The sequence below is a fragment of the Nanorana parkeri genome, unplaced genomic scaffold (genome assembly GCF_000935625.1).
Source record: "Nanorana parkeri isolate BGI_ZX_2015 unplaced genomic scaffold, ASM93562v1 scaffold66, whole genome shotgun sequence".
NCBI lineage: Eukaryota > Metazoa > Chordata > Amphibia > Anura > Dicroglossidae > Nanorana > Nanorana parkeri.
Window position 1 is genome coordinate 1,493,794 of NW_017306334.1, and position 27,102 is coordinate 1,520,895.

The 27,102-nt window shown below is 39.9% G+C and overlaps 1 protein-coding gene across 3 annotated transcripts in view; it reads right to left on the reverse strand.

Moving 5' to 3' along the window:
- The window catches only part of TP63 (tumor protein p63), a 94,339-nt gene extending 77,860 nt beyond the window's left edge, over positions 1-16,479 (reverse strand). For all 3 annotated transcript variants that reach the window (XM_018576410.1, XM_018576409.1, XM_018576412.1), the window contains exons 1-3: positions 16,394-16,479; positions 15,463-15,465; positions 14,628-14,760 (exon numbers count right to left, since the gene is read on the reverse strand). In XM_018576410.1, coding sequence (XP_018431912.1) covers positions 14,628-14,760; positions 15,463-15,465; positions 16,394-16,464 — 207 coding nt within the window. In that variant the 5' untranslated portion in view covers positions 16,465-16,479. The remainder of the gene's footprint in view (positions 1-14,627; positions 14,761-15,462; positions 15,466-16,393) is intronic.
- Positions 16,480-27,102: the final 10,623 nt, after the last annotated feature.

The following is a 27,102-nucleotide window of genomic DNA, read 5'->3' on the forward strand; positions in this document are numbered from 1 at the left end:
CTCGATAACTGAGCGATCACAAACCGCTGATTACTCAGCTCATGGTCTTCTCATTGCAGAAAACGATGACTGTCAGTCATTGCTCCCCACAGGGATTCCCCCCTCCCCTCTCTATTCCTCCAGCGCTCATAGGAGGGACAGACAGAGAAGGGGGCAGGCACAGCTGTCAATCAGGCAATGGGGTGGATCCCAAAAATATTGTTGGATTCTTTGCCAGCTGCAGCATGGCTCGCTGCTGTCAACAAAGCAGGCAATAGCCCGCTATATGCCAAGTTAGGGTCACAGGCAGGGACGTGCGGTCAGGGGAGGCAGGTGAGGCAGAGCTTCACCTAGCATTATGGAGTCTGAAGCTGACAGCTTTTTCTCCATTCAGATAAGCTTGTTACAGGTTACACAGGCAGGGAAAGCCTGTGTAACCTGTCATGGACCAACGGTACCGCACTTTGGCTAAAAAACACTTTGGCTAATTTTTTTTTTTTTTATATTACAATTTTTTTTTTAAATATTACAAAATCTGGATGCCAGCAGGGTTGACACATTGTATTTCTAGGGAGTAAGAGATCAGGAATCAGGTGAAATACTTACCTTATTCTTCACTCCTATAGGCTGCCTTCCAGCTGTACAGTCCCTCGAAGCCACTCCTCTTTGCATCTCCCCCAGCTCTGGCCTCTCTGACATCATCATGTACAAGCAGTCCTGCATTGTATTTAGGGAGATCAAGGTGCCACCCACATACCTGGAGGAGAGGACAGCAGAGAAAAGCTCTGACAGCTGGGGGACAGAGGAATAAGGGAAGGAAGGTAACTATTTCTTCTTACTCCTTCCCTAGACAAAATAAGTAGTTAAAATATATGTCAAGCCAGAACTTTTTCTCTAGTTGGATAGAGTGCTCGACCCCATGGTGGGTTTTTACTGCTACCCAGGTCTGTGTTAGAAAGAGTTCCCCTCACTCCCTGTCCTGGTGACAAAATTTTACCAGATAGAACCTATGTATGTGACATAAAGTGACATAAGCTATGTTTGTAATGTGTGTGTGGCAGGGGTTCAAATACATAGTAATTTTTAAATGCTGAGTGGAGATCAGCTTAAAAATACATTATTTACATATCTTAACGTTCAGCTCCGGCCTAAACTGTTTAACCTTGGTTCTGAATAGAGTGAGTAGAATGACTGTCAACTTATACATGTTGTATCCCCACAGAGGTTTCTTTTCTCTTCCTGCTCTGTCTGACAGCTCCCACCTGGATAGGAAGTGGAGAGAAATGGGAACAAAGACCACAATAAAATCCTAGATTTTAGATAGAAGCACGATACTACAGGGTAATAGTCAATTTACAATTTGATTCCAATGCAAGGTCAGATAGAAGATCAATTGAGGAAGCCAATGCGCTTCGGGGGCGCAACATCGCCTCCTTCATCAGGGTTTAAAAATAGGAAACAATGTTTATGGACTAAAGTAAGAATGCCATGTTGATGGTATTTAACCAGTGTATTTTCAGGCACAGAGCTTGTCATCAGATGGTTGAGCAGTGCAGCTCTGTGCCTGATGATACACTGGTTTAAATATTACTGATTTAAATATGGTTATATCATAACAATGAATTCTTAACTTTGTCTTCTATTTTTAGCCCTGGTGAAGGGTGAGATGTTGTTTACTTTCCTGATGTGACCTTGCATTGGAATAAAATTGTAAACTGACTGTTAACTTCTGGAATCGCCCTTCTATCTCGTCTATTGTTTTACTCTCCGAACAAAGGGAATTGTGGGAATCCTTTGGTGTGTGCAGATGTTACCAGCCAAGTAACAGATAACAGAGGTTCTAAACCTTTCTTCCTCTAATTTAAAATGTTTTTATTGCTGAATTTGTCTCCCCTTGGGGATTTCCCCTCACTTACTCGGACTACTTTCAAAAAGATAGAAAGTGAGGAGCAACCTCCCAAATGGGGACACATACAGCAATATAAAGTTAACAGAGGTTGCTTCCACGCTTGACTTGTGGGGTGGGTGGAGAGCAATAGGTATGTCACCTAGAAGAAAAGAAGCTATTATAGTATTGTACATGTTTCTTTAAAAAAAGTCTACATGCAAAGATATGCAGTGGATTACACCAACAGATATCTGATATCTGATGAAGGGGAGAAAGTTTGATACTTCTCTTCAACAGAGATGTTACCAAAGACTTAGCCGTTTGGTCCTCTGAACAGCTTTAGAGGAAGCTTAGAGCAGAATATTCTCCCAGGAAGGTATTTTAGCCGTTTCCCTGTTTTCCCCATTTTAAAGAAACACTGCAAAAAAACTAAGAGTGAGTGAGTCAAAACTTTAAACTTAAATGTATGACAGCTGCAACTTTTCTTCCGATAATTAATCCGGATAAATAATCACAGACATAATGCCTGCCATCTATTGCCGAGGAAAGAAGAAACATCCAGTGCACTCCCTGATTACACGGATAGAGAAGAAGCCTTTAGGGCAAGTCAGGGTATTTAAAGCTGTATTTCATGACTGGGTGGACATTTTTCTTCCACACCCTGTAAATTACCATGTTGCAAAGTACTCTTGCAGTGTTTTGTTCTCCTTCAGGTTCACATCATTTCAAAGGCTGTTCCCTTACAACCTATTCTTTCTTTAACACATAGTACAAACTGCTGTTATCTTCTCTGCAGCCTGGTCCACCTGCTGCTGGAAAAAACAACCGATTAGGCAGATTGCAAAACCTACCCAATAACTATAGGTTCCCTTCTAGTAAGCCTGTACCAGCTAATACTCCTTGCTGAACCCCCTTCTCTTCTCTGCCCTCCGAAGTTAAGGGCAGCTTTCACGTGTACATCAAGCAAAAACATTTTAATTTTGATGGTTCCTGCAGGAACAGGGGGTGAGGGGAAAATCTTCCAATGGGGGCACCTGTTCAAGTGACAACTGCCCAAGAGGTCCTCACATTGCAGAGATTTTCTTCTCACTACCTGTTGTGTCTCAAACCATCACATGTTTTAATTAATCAATTTATCAAACACTAATGTTGTTTCATATTTCTCCTCTCAACAATACCTGCACACACTTATATACAACAGATGTTTTGAGATGGTCAGAAACAAAAAAAAACAAATAGGAAAAAAATAATCACAGTTGGTAAATGTTGAGGCTTGGTGCTGAACCCTTTAACACCACTGCCGTAGGCACTGGTGAAAAGCACCTTTATGGTATTACAGGGCTGATTTGGTGTTGTAATACCACATTATGTAGTAACTGCATTGTGTTTATGTAATGCTGAATTATGTGTGTGTAATTATGGATTTTATATTTGCAATGCTGAGATATGATTATTTTGTCACAATATTAAATCCTCTACGGACAGATTTCCAAGCTTATGAAGCTTGGGATCTCATAGGGGGTGCAAAGAAGTAGGCTGGTTAACAATGCTAATGCTACGTGAATTATGTTGCTCTGGGCTCAATGAGAGTTTAAATTGGAGTGACATTGAGGAAATGATGATAGTAAATGATTGGACAAAGGTGATTAAGAGCATTGATTTGCAAAGAGATTTTCAGGTGTACGGGCACTTATCTTTAAATTGCCTGTGGGAAACATGACTGTGGGTTCATTAGTTTGTAAGGGGGCAGAAGGGAGCATTTTATGTGGCAATATTGATTTCAGGGGGGTTGTGATTGAAACATATAAGTGGTTTCAAAAGGTCTGTTGTATCATAGTCCTTGGAAGATGGGAGAACGGTAGGTGGAAGGAATGGTAAAGAGTTCAGTGCTCCCCCATACCCAAAATTACTATTCCATTTACTATCTTGGGGATTAATGAAACGGCATGAAAGCAACAGGACAATAAGCAGTAGGTAAGTGGAGTTTGGCCTGTTACTTGGCTTTGCATTGCTTTAAGCTCTCACAGATAATTTAGTTGGCACTTATGGAGGCATGGTGGGGCACTCAGGTGGCACTCATGGAGGCGCGTGGGGGGGGGGGGGTTGCTGGAGCTGGAGTGTCCATACTGGACACTGGACACTCTGTCCTCAGTGCAGTGCTGCCACTCAATCACTAATACTGCTGTTTTAATGTGTGTTGATAAATAGTATTTACCGGTACACACTCTCTCACACTCTCTTGTCCTGCCACCCCGCTGCTCCAAGTGATCAGGATTACAATATAAATTGCAGACCAGAATGAGAGGCTGAAGATGTATGGCAGCAGGTGTGTAACAGTGTAAAACATTTAAGTGCCGCGCTCACCTTAAATGGTGTGCTAATAATATGTGATTAGTGAAAATTCTAATATGACAATGTGTCAACTTTAAAATTAAACAAAACATGTGTAATGTGTCAATAAACACCAAAATTTAGGTTCAGCAAACTTTGTACTAAGTGACTATGAATTGCACTTAAACAATTGACTCCAAATAAACAGTGAGAAATCAATAAACAATCAACAATAAGATTCCCACTTACAATGTGAAATAAAAAACAAAATACACAGGAGTTCATATGAGTGAAACCATCCAAATGATCATTTGAAAAGTCATACACATGTGATTCATGCTGTACTCCTCCACCACCTTATTACCACCACGTGGATACTGTGAATTTATTGCCGCTCACCTTGAGTGTTAGACAATCATACAAGGCCTAATTGTGCTGTTCCTCCTTATACTATATTAGCCAGGTGGGAATCTACCCGCATAAGAATCCACTTATGGAAGTTCTTGTATCCCTCTTTGTACGAACTCCAAGGATCCCAATGGTATGTAAAAAAAGGGTACAGGCCATAGTGTTCTCCGTAATAATTAAAATAAAGCTTTTATTGAAATCTACTTACATAAAAACACAGGATATCCAACTTATTCACACAGTAATATAGTAATGCAGGCAAGAACACTACCAGATCAGCCGCAACAACTACGCCGAACTCCAGTCTCTCCTCTCCCACACTACATCACACACTCCACATATTACGTCCGAAATTACTTCATCAGGATATTATTAGCACACCATTTAAGGAAAGCGCCAAACGTATATGTTTTAAGTTTTTAGTTGTGAAATTAGTGGTGTATCTAGGACCACTAGTGCTTGCTGCTGACTATTATTGGCACAAAGTGTCTTTATTTGTTTTTTATATAGGTGTGTAACAGCGAAGAACATGCTGCTAGAGGGACATCTGACATGTCACAATCCCCTAGGAAAAGCAGAAAGGTGGTAGGATCAGTTTCTGTTTTTTGGCTGCAGGGGGGTAGGAGTGGTATGGACAGAGGAAGGGGGTTACGATTACCAATTTCTGCTTTAGGAAGGGGGGGGAGACAAAAATGGAGACCTCGGGCACCATGGTGCCCTGCTCTTCTGTACTTGTTGCATCAAAAGAGATTATAAACTGTTCACAGCTTCTATATATGGTATGTGGTGTTCTTATTGCTTAGCGGTGGACAAGCCTCGGTAATGGAAAGAGTGCCCTACATTTTTGTAAAAAATAGGATACCCTGACTCTGAATCCAAGACCAAGAATATAAAAAGTACCTGGAAATGTATTTACATGTTTTATTGTAGTAAATTGTAAAGTGCATTTTGTATAAAATATTGTTTTATTAGGAAGTAAAAATATTTTTAATGAGTTTTAACACTGATATGTTTTTTTAGGTAAAATTTGGAGGCAGTAGAAGCATCCAACAGCATCCGGAGTAACATAAAAATGCCTTTTTGCATTTGATGAAACAGACTGTAACACAATGAAACATTGGCTGGTTAGTTGTAGTGACAAGTGTAGAAGCTTTAATTAAGCACGTCTGACATGATATTTTCTGTGTACTGATACTCACTAAGTGGACTGATCGCTATCTATGTTCAATGTGGCATAAGTATGCTTTCACTACTGAATTCCTGTATGTGTACCTGCCCTTCTCACCCCACCCTGCAAAAGCCAGGCCCTGCATTACATCTTCAAGAGACATCTTTTAGGCTTTTCCAAAGACAGGTGCTGCAGGAACGTGTGCCCCCGGGCTTAAAAAAGTAACAAGGCACAGAAAGAAATATTTCAATTCACACAGACCGGCAACCCCTCCTCCTCCCCTCGGGACACAAGAGTTGCCAGTGTAAACTTTAAAAAAAAAACATAGCCACGAGGGAAGCAAACCTTTCTTCACCTCAAACACAAGGATCATTATTCCTTTCAGAAAATTGGAATAAACAATATTGGTATTCATTCTAATGCCAGCATAATTTGGGACAAAAAGTCTTAGAGGAAAAATACTCTATTTAAAAGCCTAACTGTGGCCATTTTATTTTGTTTTTCTTATACAATGGGGAAGGATTAGAACCTTTATCAGATATGTGTCCCCATTAGGGAGATTCCCCCCTCCCATATACTGTCCCAGTAACCAAGGGGTAATGCAAGGAGAGAAAGTAAATGCACACCTGAGCATGTACATAGAGAATGAAAAAAACAACCTGACAAAGAAAATAACCCTTCTCCACTCTATTAACAAAGCTGTTTTTATTGCTATCAGTGTCTGAAAGCACCTCTGTTGAATTCTTCATGTATTTCACAGACACACAATTGAAGGGATGTGCATGTATAAAATACAGAATAAATGAAAATTATAAAGATGTAAATAAAAAAAAAATGTTCCTAAAGAATTAAAGATACATATATTGATATAGTAGCACACAGCCTTAAGAATGGTGTTGTGGGACCCTTACATCAGGTTTCAATACATCTCTGTCTTTCAAATAAAAAAGAAAACTGAATGCATATAAACAGAGGCATATCTACAACAAATTGCACCCCTGTCATCCAGATCCTGGCAACCAGTGATGTCAGGCCAGTGTATCCCATAGCAGGGGGGTGGGAGATGTATAAAAGTCATACACATCTCTCTGTTAGGCTCTTAGTAAGCTGGGATGCTCTGACCAGCAGCCCACATACATCTTCCCACCCGGCTGTCAGCAACCTGGGACTCTCTGGCTAGGGTCCCGCCTAGCTCCTGGCAACCACTGACATCACTGGATGCCAGGAGCTGGGCGGGATGCTGGTCAGAGCATCCCTGGTTGCTAGGAGCCGGGCGAGGAGAAGTGTATGGGAGTAGGGTGGGGAGAGAAAAAAGTCAGCTGCCTCTGCAAGTCAGCGAACTTTCACTGACCCATGCAGTGTTGCCACCCCTTTAAGTGTCACCCAGAGCATGTGCCATAACCTCGATAAGCGACTGCATCTACACTTGCTTGATCTGCACACTCAATGACACTCATGCATTCTTTCAAGAGTTCTGTCCCATTAGGAATCTGAAAATTGGGACCCCGTGAAAATGACCATGAAACTAAAGGAATACTAATAATCGGCAGAAAAGAACAGAGATGTTGATCATTTTCTTTATCTAAATGTTGAATATATAATTATATTGGTAAAAATAATTGTAAGGGATATATAGTGGCACAATGTGCAGGGTAATATGGGGTTAAATAAAAAATAATTTAAAGACTTAATAGCAGCACTTTGTAGAGGGCCAGATTTATGCTATTTTCTCCCCCAAGACCAGCTACTTGTGCCCCCCCCCACCCCCACTACCCCCTTTCACAATAGTTCAGCATCATAAAGCTAAGGACTAATGTACATGATGTTTGAGACGTATTTGGAATATGTTTACTATTCATTATCCAGCATTTCTTATTGATGTGTATGAAGGAACAAACAGCAAACACAGACTGATATCAAATGCCCATGTACACTAGTCCCAATGCTACCAACCATCCACATGTGATATTTACATACCAAAGCTTTTTTGAGATATAAAGAATGGTCCCAAAATACTACTTTTTGTTTGGATGCTGGTAAAACAATAAATTGCAAGATAAAATTAATCAACAATGTAGAATGGTGTTATATTGGAAGGTGATTGCATGTATATGCATGTGGCAGTGTGCTACATTGCATCTAACATTAAAATCAGTGCAGAAGAAATATCTGCGGCGTCGCCATACTGTCGCAGCAGCACCAAGGAGCTCCTGTCACCGGATCTCCATCTTTTGTAGGGAGAAAGTTTATTACTTGCAGCTCCACTGAGAGTCCAGTCATGGCCTCATCGTTCATTTACAACTTTTAGCCAATCAGATTGGCACAAAGGTTGACACCTTCTCTGCCATAATTACTTCTGTGACACCTTTCAATGATATAGGAGGAACATTGATAGAGGAGGGATTGTAGGGTACCAGGGATTCACAGCACACAGTGGTAATTCTTATGAGCCAACAGGAGAGTGGTTATGAAGAGTGTGCAATCAACCTGATGTTTACAGCAATTCACCAGGCAGTATATTTGTACAGGGTCAGCTGCAGCAGCATCCCCCAAGTAGCAGTACCTGGGGAGGAACCCTCAGGTATGACACTGGATATTGGTGCAGTGACTACCCATTATGCTGTTCAGAGGTCTGGTCCTACAACTGGGCTATATTTTAAAATGGCAGAGGATTATGACCAACACTTCCAGGGACATAGGCCTATGTGCCCTTGCACCTGCCATGACACCAGTTTCTTTGTCCATTCACATAGACATTTGTCACATTATTTTCCATTGTTGAGCTCCATAAATCTTAACAGTGAAAAGCAAAACCTCTAGGCGATGTTGTCACTGTGTCTGTATGACATTTTTTTCTCCGTCAAGTTAATTTTCCCCTATTTTGGTTTTGTTTTGTTGCTAATAGATCTTTCTGTTCTTCAGTTTAGCGTGCAAAAGGTTATTCTGTTCATTTGAGAGCATTTAATGTTTCAAAAAACTTGAGGTTTCACACCAGTACTTTTCTTTTACTCTGTGGTCTATAAAGTAAGTTACTTCTCCTCCCCTATATCTAGTATATGATGGTTTGTCTCCTATCTGTCTCCATGTGCATGTACACTTGACAGTAACTAAAGCAATACAGTATCGGACTGCCCGATTGAAACCTCTCTTACAAGGCAGTGGCTTGAGAAAAGGTATCAAGAATTGTAGATGACCAGATCCTAACAATCAAGTAGTTTTGAAAAGTGCTTAAACATTTACAGCTATACATCTATAGCAACTAACCTACTAGAAAAAGTATAGACTTCACTGGTCAGCCCACACAAAACTCATATTTTAAATGCTGGAGAGTTCAACCATCACAATTTCTTATATTGTTCAAGGACTGTAGTGTTGGGATTTCTGTGACAGGCCTTCGGGGGGGGTCTCATTAACCCTGTTTGATTTGTTTATTCTTTTATGTTATGGAGATAGCAACAAGAGGAGAGGAAATACTCCAAGGATAACAGCAACACCCAAGCCAATGCAAAGAACCAATGGTAGTATAGGAAGTCATAAGAAACATAATCCAAAAATGAATTCTGCAACGATTAGTAGTGACAACAATCATAGAAACAAAGAAAAAAATATAAAGGGAATCTCTCTCAAACTAAAGTACATATGGACATGCAGCAGTTAATGTAACACATGTTTATCAAGTCCGTTAAAGTAATTCTATATTAAATGCTGATGCATCCATTTTTAATAATAAGGTGTCACACAAAAAAGCAGTGCTGAGAGCACCCAAATCCATACCTCCCAGCTTTCTCAGATGAGAAAGAGGGACACCTTCCAGCACAATGAATTTACGCAATGGATGTTAAGCAACTTCCTTCTTCAAGGGCAAAGATTTAAACTGAATACATAAAAGCTGTAAAAAATTAGATTGAGGGTTTTACGTTCACAATGCAATTACAAAGTAAAACCTATTTCTATACTTCAGCAATCTTTTCTATAGCATTACAATCTTATCTACAGACGAGTCTCTGCAAGACAAATATAGATCAGCTCCACCTGCTGGTTACTTGAATATCTACAACCTTTCTTAAAACAGCTCAAATCACTGATCCAACAGTCAAACTTTGCTTAAACCATAGAGTCTCCGTTGGTGACATACATAAACCTCTCCCCCTTACACCCCCTACTCATTTTTATCCTGGGGAAGTGCTAAAGAAATGACACTTGTGCCAGATCCCACATATGGAATCAACAGAAGCATTAACAGTTTACAGTAACAGAACAACGGCTCCCAGATAGTCTTTTTTCAAGTCTCCTCAATAAGCCTCCACATAATTCATTACAAGAGGTGATAGCTGTGTGGGGACAAATTTTTGATAAAGTGAAAATGCAGTTGTTACGTTGAGGTGCGATATGCTTCCCTGAAGAGATAGGGATCGTCTTAAGGCAGTCATAGAAGGAAATAGACAAGCAGGTTGGGGTAAGGCGTTCCAAAGGAAGGGAGATACCCTAGAGAGGTCCTGGAGGCGAGCATGGGAGGAGTTGATGAGGGAGCAAGAGAGGAGGAGGTCTTGGGAAGAACGGAGGGGATGGTTAGGGTGATACTTTAGACAAGATTGGAGATATAGGCTGGGGCAGACTTGTGGATGGCTTTGTAAGTGGTTGTTAAGATTTTGAATTCTATCCTTTGGGCAATTGGAAGCCAGTGGAGGGATTAGCAGAGGGGGGTTGCAGACACTGCATAGTTGGTTAGGGGAATGAGTCTAGCAGCATAATTCATGATAGGTTGAAGGGGGGATAACCTGTGCAGAGATAGGCCAATGAGGAAGGAGTTGCAATAGTCAAGACGAGAGATAACAAGTGAGTAGATAAGTAGCTTTGTGGTTTCAATGGTAAGGAAGGGCGCATTTTGGAGATGTTACGAAGGTGAGGCAGCAGGATTTAGATAGTGATTGCATGTGGGGCAGAAATGTGAGGTCCGAGTCAAGGATGACACCTAGCACCTTGGCATGGGGGGAGCTACTATCATTTTAAAATATCAAATGTCCTCATTTCTGTGTGTCTTCCTAGATTGGGCAAAGGTATAGAACCATATGATGCTTACATAAAAAAACTAGTGCTTCACTGTTTCTAAGGCAACTATGAATATCCTTAGAAGCTCGGTGTGTATCCAAAGGCTATATATACATGCAAAAAATAAAGGCATAGAAAGTGCACTGGGTAGTGCAGATAAAACCAATTCATTAAACGCAGAAAATTAAAATTGCACTTACAATAAATTGACTTGATTAGGTTATAGCACCAAGATAACTCATCCAAACGAACCTCAGGATATGCCAAGTGATGCTGAAACTCTCTCCCTGAGAAGCCAGTAATAGGCAAGGGAACAAGCCAGAATGAATTCACTATGTTGAACACGTGGAAAACAACAGAAAAAACACACACAAAGTCATCCCAAGTTAATAGCAAAAGGGGGACCAAAGTTGTGTCCTTGGAGACAATAAGTACCTTCACTGGAAACTTACATATTTCAGGGCCATGCCCTTATAAATATATAAATAGATTTTACTTTGACTCTGCATGGTCCCGAAACATGCCAGTTTTTAGTGGAGGTACTTATGTTCACCAAGGATACAACTTTGGTTGTATTTTCTGGATGGTTTTGTATGTGGTTTTTCCAATGGCTTTCCCAATGCCCACCTTAGTGAATCCATCCTGGCTTGTTCCCTCCTTCCTATTGCCGTCTTCTCAAGAAAAAGAGTTTAAAGTGACACTAAATTCGGGAGTTAAATCTTAAAAAAGCATTCAACCAACCTAACTATTTACAAAAAAGTATCTTATATGTGTATCACTGAGCTGTAGATCCTCAAATCATCTCTGAATTGGTGCTGACACTGTCCTTACTTCTGGAGGGTGGCAAATTCAGGGATGATCTGAGAGTTTGCAGCTGAGTGATACTATTTTAATTCTTTTGCTATGTTATTTTTAAGAGTTAACTTCTGAGTTTAGTGTCACTTTAAGCATCTTTAGGAATAACCTGGTGTTCCTGTGGATGATCTTGGTGAACTTGGTGATGTGCCTTAATCAATTCACTTCTTTGTAAGTGCAATTTATTTATTTTTTTATTTTATTTAAGTGTTTTTTGTTCTGCACTATCCAGTGTAATGCCACTTTAGCTAGCTACTGACTCAATTCAGCAAGTATAAAGCTGTAGTCTTCAACTCCTGTAGACAAGAAGTTAAATCTTTGTACACTAATGGGGTTTAAAAAAAAAAAAAACATAAATGAAGAAATGGAAAACAGTAGCACTGTCTGGCAGCAGTAATACAATTCATCTGGCAATATTTGCACTTGAATGTTAATGTTTAATTAATGAGGAATGCCTGCTCCTTATTCAACGCGCACCTGTTGGTAAACAACAGTATAGAAAACTGTGCAGCTAAGCATCAGTCACTCTATTACATGCAATGCCAGACTGTAATAGGCATTTTAAAGAGGCTATCAATGATTCACATTCAGGCTCTGAATCATTACTGAATCAAACACACTATAAAGCAGAAAGTAAACATACCAGAACAGATGGACCAAGCAAATATGCTTCATAAATACAAAGAAAAATTAGATCTGGACTTGCAGGGCAGATGTACTTGAACCAAGAGAAAGCTGACACATAGTTTACTTCGTACTCCTATGAATTCCTAATATCTAATAGTCCCTAACAGGTTTACTGCAATGCCAATCTAATGGAACTGTTGTATAACCTGTCCCAACTTTATTTTTTCTGAACAAAACCCAAAGGTACATTGGACTCAAGGCTGCCAAAAAAAACTAATACATTAAGGGAGAAGATACGTGAGGTAAAGAAATCTCCATTTCTTTGTGGTGGTACAAATAAGGCCTTGCAAGTTCCTTCCATCTTTAAAGCAGAACTACACTCACCTCAACTCCAGCTATGTGACGCCTGTGAGCTTCCTTCTTGCATTTCGGGATTTTTGGCCATTTTGATTGGCCAGGCTAGTATGTTTGAAGACATAAATCCCATGCTTGTTCACACAAGTTAATTTATTCCAGCACCCAGCATATGCCAGTATTATACACTGATGTGCGCATAGAGCTTTACAGAATTTCACCTCATTCACTAAACAAAGTGTAAACTTCCCCTGAAAAGTGCAAATTCCCTTGCAAAGTGAACAACCTATTAGCCTTTAGTAAATCAAACCCATAGTATCCTCCTGCTTGAAATTTTTTTTTTTTTTTAAGTAAAGTTTCACTTTACATAAGACTTTAAGGACTCACATGTATATAGAATTTTACACTATTATTATTATTATTATTATTATTATTATACAGGATTTATATAGAGCCAACAGTTTGTGCAGCGCTTCACAAAACTGAGGGAGACAATACAGTTAACAATACAATTTCAGTACAGGGGGTATGGGGGCCCTGCTCGTGAGAGCTTACAATCTAAAAGGAGGGGCAAGTGATACACTACCTTTTTGTCACATGTAAGACTAGCATAGCCTTACATGAGTCATCCAAGATTAATGAAAATCTGCAAATGAAATCCCCTATTTAGTAAAGGCATTATCGCCTGCACAATTCATTCCAATTTGCTGAGAGTGAATGACATTGCATGTGCGGTCATGTGACGGAGCAGCCTCCGACTTAAAGAGTTAGTACACATGAAGCTGGATTACATAAACGAATGTTTAATTACATTCACCAACAACTGTTTTAAACTGAACACAGTTTAGAGGTAGTGTACAGTGCAAATTTCATGTACATAGCTACCTTCTTTTCCAGTACACCCTTATTGCCAACTGTTATTAGTAATCCTTCTTTAGCTTAAAACAGCTGTTAACATAAGGCAATAGATTCTGAAGCAATGCTTTTGTGAAATTTCCTTGAATTGCTCTATATAGATGAGAGTAAATAAATTAATTCTCACACTGATACAACAATCTCATTTACAAGGAATAACTGGTACTTGATGTTTACTGGTGCTTTATAGCAATCCTCTACTGGAAGCCATAGCGGGAACCTCCAGGTTAATCAGCTGCTGTTTTCAGGTCATGAAGATTTTGTTGTTGTTCTTGGACTTGATTATTATTATACAGGATTTATACAGGGCCAAAGGTTTGCGCAGCGCTTTACAATATAAATGAAGTCCCAATGATGAAAATACAGACTAGGATTGAAAAATAAAGCCTCTTACCAAGACCTGGACACAATTATAAATATTTCTGGACACTCATCTTAGCGATGGACACCTAATGGGATCTGCATGTATCTAGCACTTAACAGAGCTTTACCTCAGACAATTGAGACAATGATGTTTGATGCAATGGGCCATTGCCCAATTAGTGACACACTTGCTACAAGGAATACATTCATATTGTCATACTGGTTTAGTACAACAGGTTAAGCAAGCTAAATGTATTCATAAGACAAGAAAAGCATCCTCCTCTTTCATTTGACTTCGAATGTCCTTTTTTATCTTTATTGTTTATACAAGTCTGAGATGACATTGGTGACCAGCACTAGTTATACTGCAGTATATATTAGGACAAAGGTCTATAAAAACATAAGTGCTATAAGAGTACCTTGAAACACCAAATTCTTTTGTTAACAAAAGGAAAGGATTTGAGGTTTTTGTTGTTCACACGGCAAAGGAACTATCTCAGTTCAGAAATCTGGGTGTGTTTGTATTCCCTAATGTCTCGCGAATGAAAAAGCAAACAAATGCTTCCACAATCGGATCAGCTCTAGTCAAAAATGTTCAACTAAAAAGAAGAAAGCTGTTCTGGGACATGGAAGATAATCAGTAAACATTTGCAGTCTGTAGTAGAAAGGCTGGACCTGTCATCCACTTACCAAGAATGGATCAGCCACCTCATAGTCCTGCATCCTGATGCAGTCCATACTAATCTCAATCTTATTCGTAGGAACTTTCTCCGTTGCATCACTGGTAAAATTCAAATCCATGGGCTGAACTGAATGTATTGGTCTAGAGGTATTATAAAAGACAAAAATAACGCCTAGGATTAACTCTTGCAAATAGTTAGGCATAATGGCACTAGCAACAGGCAATGCAGAAGTATACATGATTCCATTAAGCTTGTGTCAGGTTGTGTTGTTCCAACCTTGTGCAGAACACCTTTCATGTGAGCTGGAGAAAAGTGGTGTGCATAGACATGCTAGCAGTCTCTAACAGTATCTTCTAACATGCCAACAAGTTCTGACAGCCTCTTTTAGCAGTCTTTGACAGTTATTAATAACATGCAATGCAGTCTCCTGCAACATGCCGGTAGTCACTGACAATCTCTGGCAGCGGGAGCAGCCTTTGAAATCTTTTGTAACATGGCAACATGAAAATGTTCTCTGGCACTTTATTGTAATATGTACACAGGCTCTAAGTCTCTTGTAATATGTCATGTTACACATGCATTGTCATATGCTTTTAAGATTATTTGTATTTCATCTGTCTCTGGTATTTGTCTCCACCCCTCCCCTTAGTTAATTTTTCCTCTATGTAGATAGCTCCACCCTTCTTTTACTAAGTTCCAGTCTGCATCTCAGCCACATGTCCTTTGCTGAGTGGATCACAATATGATCTTTTGACCTATCCTGTGTTCACTGCTGCAAAGATCTGCACAGTTTGGATTAAACTTCTCAACAATCTTCAAGGTGTCATATGACTTGAGTCAACTGTCTGCCAACCCTACTGAGATTGTGATCTATAGCCATCTCGCCACAACTGTAAGTTACAGAGGTCACACTTTCAATGCTTACACTGGGGAGGCAGAACATAATATATTGTCTGTTTCTTGCAAAAAGGAAGTGCATTCTGGCCTCTGGGAAACTAGCTGCAGCAATAATGGGATGCAGGTAGGGTATCCTGATACTGAAAAGCTGGATGTGAACATTAGTCATTTAAAAAAAAATGTCTGCAAAAATATTAGCGATTAATAAACATGTTATTGCCAAACATTCCCTAATGTACTATGTTCACAAAGAATAGGCCGCCTTTTTAAGCCATGCCTCTTTAACATGCCCATATACAACAAGTCCCATTCTCCCTTCATTATGGCATGATTAAGGGCCCTTGCTCTTATTGTTTCTGCTGGGCTCTAGATACCTGAGTCTAAGATCTGGCTGCATATCATTGCTTTATGAAATGCCTTAATATATGAGCACGCGCACAACATTATCAAGAAACTAGCTTTTTAAATGTGTATATAAGGTTGTAAGCATAATAAAGCACATCACCCCAATAAGACTACAGTGGTACCACGGTTCACAAATGCTTCTGTTCGCGAACAATTTGGTTCGCGAACAGAAAGTTTGGCAAAATGTTGCTTCCGTTCGCGAACTCCGTTTCGGTGACGAACACAACCGCAGCCATTTTCCCTGCTCTGACACATGGTCATGGCTTCCTCTAGTCGAGATTGTGGTCTGATCACAATTTGATTCGGTTCACGACCAAATCGGTTTGCGACCAGAATCGCGGAACGAATTAAGTTTGTGAACCAATGTAACACTGTATTTTATAGTTGATAGCTAGTTGTAACTAAATCTCCATTCATATGCATGTATGTATTGCTTATTGACAAGTGAAAATGATCCCCAATGAAACTTACCCCAAAAACTCCCAAATACGGTCAAAGACCCCAGGGCTTCTATTTTCTATACTTGGTGAAGACTGAGACATTGAGGTTCGATAATATCTCTCCTTACAAGAGTAATGAGATGATGTGTCCACAATCCTAAAAAAAAAAGCATACAAAGTTTTGGTCTAAATTATACCTCTGTTGTGTTCCATACATAAAACAAAATGAATAAACATAAGATGCCAGACACCAGAAACATTTCTTGATACTCATGACTGATTAGATGTTGTATTTTTTAGACCAGTTTCTCTCAAGCTAAGGTATGTGAATTTCTGGTATGTATACAGGGATACCTAAGGGTTGTGTCCAATATGGTCTATACTCTCTTTTTCCTCATCCGTGAGCTTGTAAAGAGTAATTTGATACTTTTACTAGTTCACAATATCTGTCCATATTTCTACTACCTCTGGTCACAAAGGGTGTTCCCGCTAGTAGTATGGTTGCAAATGACAGGGTATGGAATCCACACTATCCCCAGTCCTCTCATGTAAGCCTTTCCATATGAAATCCTTTTTTTATCAGCTTTTAGAAAGAGATAAAGTCATGACATGGGAGCACAGGTTTATGGTTTAACTACTTTGGGAGTGGGGGCATTTGCATTTTTCTGAGTGGGCTAATGTGTGCTGTTAACAATGGACAGTAAGGCATTATTATCAAGGCATTATTATCAATGCATGTATTTGTAGATGCTTAAAATGGTCAGTTCCCAGAAATAACTTGGCTAACCTTTGATGGGGTACCTCAGCCAAAACATTAAGAACTAGCCATTTGGACTTAGGGCATATGCTTGGTGAGTATCACATTACAGGCAATGAATTACTATTGCACCTGCAAGCGCAACACACACTACTGACATTAACTGGAGGTAACACACTCAAATTCTGCAAGCACAGTATATATCTATATCTAAAGTGACCTGTGGAGAATGAGCCTCAAAAATCCTTAAACCCAAATGCACACTAAAGCTAAAAGATATACATTACAATCACCAGTGTGTATATGCCTTACAACTGAGACATTCACACCACTGTCTGCATGCAATATAACCAGTATCTCTTGTGATAAAAAGAAAAAGATGATAGATAAGTGATATTTGTGGAATGCAATAAATACAAATAAACCTAAAATTTAAGACTGGAACAATTGTGTTTTTATTGTACTTTTCTGCTATTGTACATTTCTTCTATTTTTTTTTGCACTTCGGAGTCCTGCTTTATATTTTCTTAGATACTTTTTCATTTGTTCTTGCCAACTATGCAAGATATGTTATCAATTAGGTTAATACTATCTTAGAGAAGAGAATCTGCACTACCAAATGTGTTATTTTATCCTAAGTAGCTTACATAAATCACTTCAGCAGCAGAGTATCCATGGACAATATTTGATCACGTTTACATTATACAGAACAGAAAAAAAAGATGACATGAAAATCAATAAAGGAGATAAGTATATTCCTCAATTAACTGAGTGACCAAGTGAGGAAAAGCACTCATGTGAGAATTCTAGGTGAAAGAGAGGCAGTGACCCAGATAATGAGAAAGGTTAAACAAGAAATAGGTGGCTTAGTTATACACCACAAGGTCATTTAATACATATATGAGGAAAAGACACTGTCAGTTGTCAGGTGTTATTATTGGAAAAGTATATTAAAAATAGATCTAATACATCTGCATGCATAATATACAGACGACAGCTTACATTAGCAGTGATGGCATTTCAATAAACAATATATATCCTCTATTGTCAATATGCGCTGGATAAAAACAGTTTTTCCCCATAACAGTCATCATTATTAATTAAAGCTGCAAAGAAAAATACAGTACATTTGGAGGGTCAAAGTTTAAATCTAATTGGTTGCTGTGGGCTCATATGCACTGTTTGTATTTAGCATATATGTAAAGATGAGGCTTATAATAAGAACAAAAAGTAAGGAAGATGCATAATGCATAGTAGTACTTGCACTGATAATGAGAACGGAGGCAAGTGTTCTATTCTGCACTTTTTTTTCCATCCCATGGGCTTGGGGTAAAAGTTATTTTCTACAGTGCACTGCACCACTTTTTCAAAAAAACACAACTGCAAGATTAACAACAAGATGTGCTGAAGCCCCCAAAAAAGAAAAACTCCCTTATCTCCCAATAAACTTTCCCTTTAGATACTCTTATAGATATTCTGGAACATAGTGCATTATTAATTCTACTAGATTGAATTCTTTCCTAAGGTGATTTAAAATCCTTGCTGGGTTAGAGAACCTTAGTTACATGACCCTTTGCTTTGGCCTGAGAAAGCCTTTGGGCTAAGTACTAGGTGCTATGACCTGGTGCCTGAACCCTGAGCCTACTAATCACAAAAAAAGGAAAGCCAGAGGCTTTTCAACAAAATAAACTCCCATTAGAATCTATCAGCACGTCTGAAGCCAACAGATAAAACTAGTTTGTTATTTACAACCAGTGCTATCATCTTATTTAGAAGAGGAATACTGCATCCTTGGTGAAAATAACAGACGTATTTTCTGAAATCCTACCTTTATGTGATAGCTGTTATACCAAGGGTCACTTTACCAATCCAAAGCACCTTCCTGGAGAATGCTGGGGTGAAGGTCAGAATTTGGGCCTCAAACCTAGCGAGCTAAGAGTGTGCCGTATGATATTTACACTAAAGCCTAATTGTCACTGGCAGTCCCTTATAATATGTAGTGAAATATTTGATAGTCTCTATTGACATTAAAGTAGCCTTTGTCAGTCTCTAGTAACATGTACAGCCTCTGACAATCCTGGTGACACATGATGCCTCTGATGGTCTCTTGCATTATGTCACCAGTTTCTTGATACACGGAATACTATCTAGCTGTCTCTTAGAAAATAGTTGCAGTATTAATAGGCTGCAGGTACACTATCTAGTGAAAACTGGACAATTACATTAACATAAACACGCTGTAGCTAAGCTTACTGCTTAAAAGGTGAGTAGATGGTGACAAGCCTGGAGTTAAACCACATGGAGGAAGCCCTATATAGTTAACCACTCCTGCAACCTCTATCAACCCATTACTCGCCTTTGCACTTTATTTCACTTCACAGGCAGTCATAAATCACTGCCAGATTCAAGATAACATAATGTAACATTAAATGTTAAATAGTATTAGGCTTATATAATTGCATTAGCCTGCAGCAGGAACTCTAGTCTCATTTTCACATGCTTTCCAGGCTATCCAAAATTGCTTTGCTGAGAAGTCTGTTATTTGCAGTGCTCAGTAGCTTAAGCTGACATTTGCATACAAAACTGAATGAGCCAAAGTTCTTATTCACAGAAAAAAAGTCTGGTTGCACACCGCAAGCTTTTCTGATAAGTTTATTGTAGCACACAGGTGCACATCGTCCTGCTGGGGATCCTTTCCACTCTGACATGTTTCACCCAATAATGGGCTTAGTAATAGAAGAAGCCAAAGCTCTTACTCATTCCTACTCATCTCTTCCAAGCCCCAGTGTAGTGTCTTCCAAGACACTACAACATGTCTGCTGTTATCTTTTTTAACCATAAAAATAACTTTAGTATCCATCTCTGAGTTAGTAAAAGCTTAAAATGGGGTACAAATTCACTTTTGGCAGCCTGTGACTATATATATATATATATGTGTGTGTGTATCCTATGTATCCTATTAGAGGCAGACCTATAATTTCACATCTACAATATAATGTGATTTAATGTAACACTACATCACAGAAAGTGTTTTTTCAAATATCCTGCAACAAATATATCATTTGAATATTAACGTGAACAAGGCCAGCTAAAGGGCTTCTTTTTTTTTTACAACGAATTTTGCAGGGTTATGTTGGGTAGAGAAGCACAGATCAGTCAAACCAAAGAACATCCAGGGAAAGGATTCTAAAAAACATCTCACGTTTACATTGGACAGAGGAGGTCAATTTGTGTGCATGTTACTAAAACTTAATAACTTGGCAGAGCACTGTGTTCTGGAATTCCCCATGCTCAGCAATGTCTGTCTTGTATCGCTGCTAAGGTAGCCATCATTATTCAGCGTGGTACAGCTGTGCAGAGAGCAAAGGGTACATTTTGCTGCCAAAGACAGGCTTAAGACTGGCAATACATTTCATGTGGAAATCCCCTAAGTAATTGGTCTTGCTACCTCTGCATTCCTTGAAGCTGAAGTCCAGGCAGATATAAAAGACACAAATCAGTCTAGCCCTGGCTTTATTAAAACATAATTAACTGTCGATTTGATTATTGTAAGAGGTGTAAGGGTCTGAATTGGTCTTGATAGCAGCCGCTGTACACCAGAACTGGAGAGGGAGAAGCTACACATGTAGCCAGTCACCACATCAGTGTGCTGTAATGCTTATTTGCTCAGAAAGAACATTTTAATAGGAGGAGAGAGCAGAGTGACAGAAAGATAAGATCATCAGTCTGCTTCTTCTCCTTCACTGTCCTGTCACAGGCTGGAGGAAGGAAAAAACCTGTGAGATTTAATACACTGCAGCAGAGAAAAGACAGACAGGGCTGTGCTGTGTGGTGTAGCTATGTAAATCTCAGGACTGGGCTGGCAAAATATAAATCATTTGGTAGGTAAAACAACCCCCGTATATGTATGTATCTCATCTATGTGTTTAGCTGTTTGTCTCGAGTTCAACTTTAAAGGATTTAAATGAAACTGTCACAGGTCGGCTCAGTAGATCGGGAAGTGAGCGAACACTCGCTCACTTCTCGATCCTGTGCTGGCAGAGAGTCGTGACAGGGGAGGGACTGGATCCCCCCCTCCCCTGTCCGATTCTCCTGCGCTGACTGGCGGAATGGACGGGGGAGGGGCCGGGTACAGCTGGCTCTGCCTCTAGATAGGCAGAGCCAGCTGTCACTCACACAGCTGGGTGGCTCCAGACATAATTGTCGGGATCCGTTCCGGCTGCGGCGTCTCAGTATACCGCAAGCTGTAGCTCGCGGTATACTGAGCTTTGGGTGACGGGAGGATGCTAGATTGTGTCCTCCCGTTACCCTTAGGAGAACTATGGGGAAACGCCCTAACCCCACAGTTCTCCTTTAACCCTATTTATTAAAGGAGAACTATGAGGGGAGTGCTTTTCACTCCCCTCATAGTTCTAGTAAAGCCCTAAAGCCCTTTACCTCATAGTAAAGCCCTAACCCCATAGTTCTCCTTTACAACCGACCTGATTGAAATCTAGACAAATGCACATAACGCAGTGACACTCAAAATCTAATACATTTTTTGATTGTGCATCTGAAAGCTAACAATTAGGCCATATTTAAATGCATATGCAATTAGAGAGCACCCACTGCCTCACAACTCATGCGCTTTACTTTTGGCAAGATCACCATGAAGGGTGCCCCTATTAGTCACTACTAAGATGAGATGGGGCATGCCCAACACCAGAACTAGAAGTTTAGCTGGTAATTGTATTACAGGACAGCCTATATTTCCTGAAATGTGAAAGGGAACAGAGGTGGCAGTTAGTCAACTGGACCCACCTGCTTTTTTTTTTAGCAAGCATCACTTTAGATGTTTTTCCACACACACAGATTCAATTTAAGAAGAACTCTGGGCAGAAATTGTATTAACCCTTCTAATGGGGCTACCCCCACACTGCCAGTGTCAACTGCTTGTTTTTGTGTTTAGTAAAAAAACTTTAGTATAGATCGTGATGACGCCAAGGGACATACCATCACTGCAGCGGAGAGGTTGACTGGATGGAGGGAGCACTGGCGCCTCTGAGGTCTGGGTGAGTATAACTTTGTTATTTTTTGACCCTAGGCAAAAATTAGCTGTTAACCCTGGCATTGCGGGAGTGGCCCCACTGAAAGGGTTAATAAAGAGTTCTTCTTTTAAGGATAAACTATAAACTTTGCCCCTCTCAATATATTTCAAAATACAAAGCCAGAAAAAATATTCAGACTTATGCATACTGTAAATGCAGCCAATATTTATCTTGGACCCCAGCAGTGTTTACAGCCTGTATAGCACCAGTGACATGTTCTGTAAGGTGCAGTTGTCTTCCATATACTTGAATGTGTAAAGGTGCCCATACACTGCTCGATCCCGCGATCGTACGAGAATCGAGCAAGTGTAAACTAAGACGTGTGACCGTTTCTACTGTACGGTCGCACGTCTTTTGTTGAGCCAACATGTTCGAAAACCCGCCGAGAATCGGGTTTCTAGCCTGCTCGTCCGATAGCTGCGGAACGGGCTGGTGTGCGCACACTGCCCGTTCTGCATTGCCATCATCGGAAGCCCGCCCCTCAGCGGGGCGGGCTTTCGATGATCGCAAGTACGATCTGCCCGTCCAAGGTGGGCAGATCGTACGGGCTTTCAAGAAGCATACGACCATCACAAGACAAAAGTCTTGCGATGGTCGTAAGGTGTATGGGCACCTTTACACATCTCCTTGCTTCAAGCAGTTGTACAAGTAGGTTATTTAGTTATGTGGAAGAGAACTACAGTTTTCTTCCATAAAATCCAACAGATCCCTTTAGATTGTAAGCCCTCAGGGGCAGGGCCCTCCTTACCATCTTGTCTTGAATTGTATTGAAATTGTAATGTCTTCCTTATATTGTAAAGCGCTGCGCAAACTGTTGGCGCTATATAAATCCTGTATAATAATAATAGATCCATATGAGCACTCGTACCACTTGCTTTCTAGTCCTTTCTGAATAGACATATCGAGCTGGAACCCTAATGTTCTCCACCAGATCAAGCAACTTCCAGTAAACAAAATATTTATTACAGATATTCAGAGTCATATCGTTCAAAAACAGGAGAATGACTGCCAGTCTCTGAATAGGTGTATTACAAGCAGATTTTAACAGAGAAACATAAACGGCATTTAAGAATTTAAGAGAGTCTGGCAACTGAAGAAAAAAAGATACTGGATTATCTTTTAAAATTTTGCAAAGGATTGACATGTTTGCATCTAAGGTTGGCCAACATTTGGTGCAGTTATGATCTTTGATGAGGGTCAAAGTTTTTTACCTACTGAGAATTCAAAATCTGCAAAACCTATTTTTTTTCAACTTAGCCAAAGCCTAGGAAAGGCTTTCATGAACTTCCACATATGATGGGGATGAAAACACCTCACTTGTAGTCCATTCATTCTTCTTCCTGTAACATGGCATTACCCTGGATGTAATCATATGGTGCTAGTCTGGTTACAAGGCATTACATTAGATTTGAATATATGGTACCAGCCTGGTTATATGGTATTACCCTCATGTTGATGATATGGTATCAGTCTGGTTATATGGCATTACCCTAGTGTTGCTCATATGGTATCAGTCTGGTAATATGACATTGCACTGGCTTTGATCGTATGGTGTAAGTCTGGTAACATGGCATTACCCTGGGTTTGATCATATGGTGTGACTGTGTTGTGTAATGGAATCACATTGTGGCTCTTACGCCATGGTTTCGCCTTCACTCAGATAACATAGCCTGGCTAATATTTTGGCATAACACATCTGTAGTTGCATGCACTCTTTTTTACTCTGCTAATATAATACTGATTCTGTCTCTCGTAACACAATACTGTTCAGCTTATGTTAATATGGCTCTAACTTTAGCTTTAGTAACATGGCGCTGACTGAGTTTACTTATGAAATATGGCTGAGCTGTCAGTAAAGTATTATTATAGTGCATAGGACTCAACTTTGATATCTTTTCTATTCTCCATTTAACATAAACATAAACACTCTCTACCAGTGTGGTCACAGATGCAGGTTATCAAACTGGATAGTACTCATGTCTTTATCTAAATATTTATATGTAAGATTTAAAGTGATGACCGCATATTGCACACGCCAAGTGATAAAGCATACCCAACACACTTACATTATGTCAGGCAGTTATTTGTTGAGTAACTTGCTAGAGCTGCATTCCATGGTGTTAATTTGAGCAACACAGCTCACGATAAGCAGAATTATTTTTAGTTGACCAGAGATGCATTTCTATATTAATTTACATCTACCTTATAAGCTACAAAAATGACCTGTCTTCCAGTAAACAATACTTTGCTGAGTATGCCAATAGCATAGAAAATTCTAAGTGCAATATCCAAGTTTAGGTAATTCTAAGAGCTTTCATAGTAGCATTTACACTGCTTACAGTGACACTAAACTCAGGAGTCAAATCCTGAAAATACATTCAAGTACCTTAACTAGTAACAAAATGTATCTTATTTGTGTATCACTCGGCTGCAGATCCTCAAATCATCTCTGAATTCATGCTGACACTGTCCTTCCTTCTGGAAGCTGGCTACTTTTGTTCACCATAGTCCCTCACTCCTGTGATGGACTACAATCTCATGTTTCGTTTACTAATTTGTATTGAGATTATAGTCCATCACGGGTGTGAGCTTGGAGAGATGGCTACTTTACAACACACAGGGACCATAGGTAACAAAAGTAACCACCCTCCAGAAGGAAGGACAGTGTCGGCACCAATTCAGAGATGATTTGAGGATCTATAGCTGAGTGATACACAAATAAGATACATCTTTGTTAATGGTTAAGGTACTTGAATGCATTTTTAGGATTTAACTCCTGAGTTTAGTCTCACTTTAATACTGTTCTGCTGTTCTCTGCATACAGGTACAATATTTGTTATCCCATACTACTTATAAAAGTGGTATATTATTTGGTGATGGTTTTGCCACAGTATTCTCTGACTTTGGAACACCCAAAAATTATTTATCACAGGCAAAAATGTAATTTCTTTACCAACAAAAGTCTCTATCCTTAAAGAGTAAAGTGGACCTGACGTCACAAAGATAAGATCTCTTCAAAGAGTAAAGTGGAGCTGATGTCAAAAAGTGAAGATTTGCTATCTTATAGAGACCATCTAGAAATGGTGCTTCTCCCTAAGCAGAACCCTGAAAGATTTACCTTTTGTCTTTTTTGAAAAATAGCGGTGTACATTTTATACTTAGGAACTTCTATGCCTTCAGCCTTATAGCTGTATATGTGCACTATGAGATTCTAAGGTACTGCTGCCTGTAACTGCAAGTCTCAGGAGATTTAAGAAGAAATTTGGTGATATCACTACTGTGCTAATCACTGTTTTCTTTACTGGAGAGGAAGCTGTACGTGAGGAACTGCAGTTTAGGATCTACCTACGTCTTCTTCATTCATTCTCTGAATCGCTTCTTTTTCCACCTTCCCCATCAGTCATCAGGATCAGGAGGGAAGCTCTGACATGAGGAAACAAAGCCCTGTCTTGACCAAAATGGTTGCCCCCACACAGAGACACAGCGCAGAACAAGGCACAGTAAGTATTGGGTCAGCTGCAGGGGCCCCTATAGGAAGTACTGATGACTAGTCCTTTGCCCTTTGTTTGCCTTTTTTGGTAAAGCTTTCATTAAAAGAGAACTATAGGGTAAGTGTTTTTAGCCATAGTTCTCTAGGGTCACAGGAGGATATATACTAGCATCCTCCCGTGACCCAATTCTCAGTAATGTCGGGATCCGTCCCAGCTGCGGCACTCACAGTATATCGCAGGCAATAGCCCGCGATATACTGTGAGCGCCACAGCCGGGACAGATCTGGACATTACTGTCGAGATCCACCCAGCTGCATGAGTGACAGCTGGCTCTGCCTATCTAGAGGCAGAGCCTGCTGTGCCCGCCCCCTCTCCTGTTCGTTCCTCCACTCAGCGCTGGAGGATCGGAGAAAGGAGGGGAGGCATCCCTGCTGGGAGTGGTGACTGACAGTCACCGCTCACTGCAGGGAGACGATCAGAAAGTGAGCAGATCGATGCATGTTTCTGCTCACTTCCTGATTGATAGAACCGACCTGTGACAGATTCTTTATCACAGGTCGGCTCTAACTATGAGGATGAGTGGAAATCACTCACCTCATAGATTTCCTTTAATAATCAATTATCACTAATAATCAATTCATCGATACATTTACAAATATTCTCTATCCAAACCTCTAACCCTTTAGCTAAATCAGTCTCCAAAACCTAGCATGAGTCCTTAACTTATCCCCATGCCTAAACCTAACCCGTAGGACCCATCCATACCAATCCAGTCCATTTTGGTGCATTTAACGTACATGCGTTAACACACTTTATGTTGTGCATTGCATTAAGGCATAATAACACACCACAAAAGACCAAAAAACACATGTTCCCAAAGCACACCAGTGTGAATGGGCCCTTAAATCTAACCTAAATCTAAGCTTTAGTGCATCCTCTACTCTAATCTTAACCTAAACCATACTCCTTAAATGAGGGGCAGCGGTGCAGAGCAATCTGGAGCCAGCTGACACAGCAGAGAGGAAAGAGAGAAATTGTTTGGCACACACCAATAATATATGATGTAGACTGTTCCTCTGATTGAGGAGCATCCAAAAAGGCTAAACAGTTGTAGCCGTGAGAACTACTTTAACCTCTACATTTGATTTATCATACATGTATATCTAATCACTAAAATATCATTCAAAATGTAATATGGTAAAGTGATTTTTATTTTTAAATCTCTAGCTTATGCTAACATCATACATGGTGATCCTGCTATGAAAGCCCTTGTTCAGACATCTGCTGTTATAGGGTGACACAACTCTGTTCCTGTCTCCCTATTGTGGTTCTGTCACACCTGGTTCCAATGGAGATTAAAGTGTTTTAAGTGTTTCAACACATATTACACCCACCTTGAGAAATT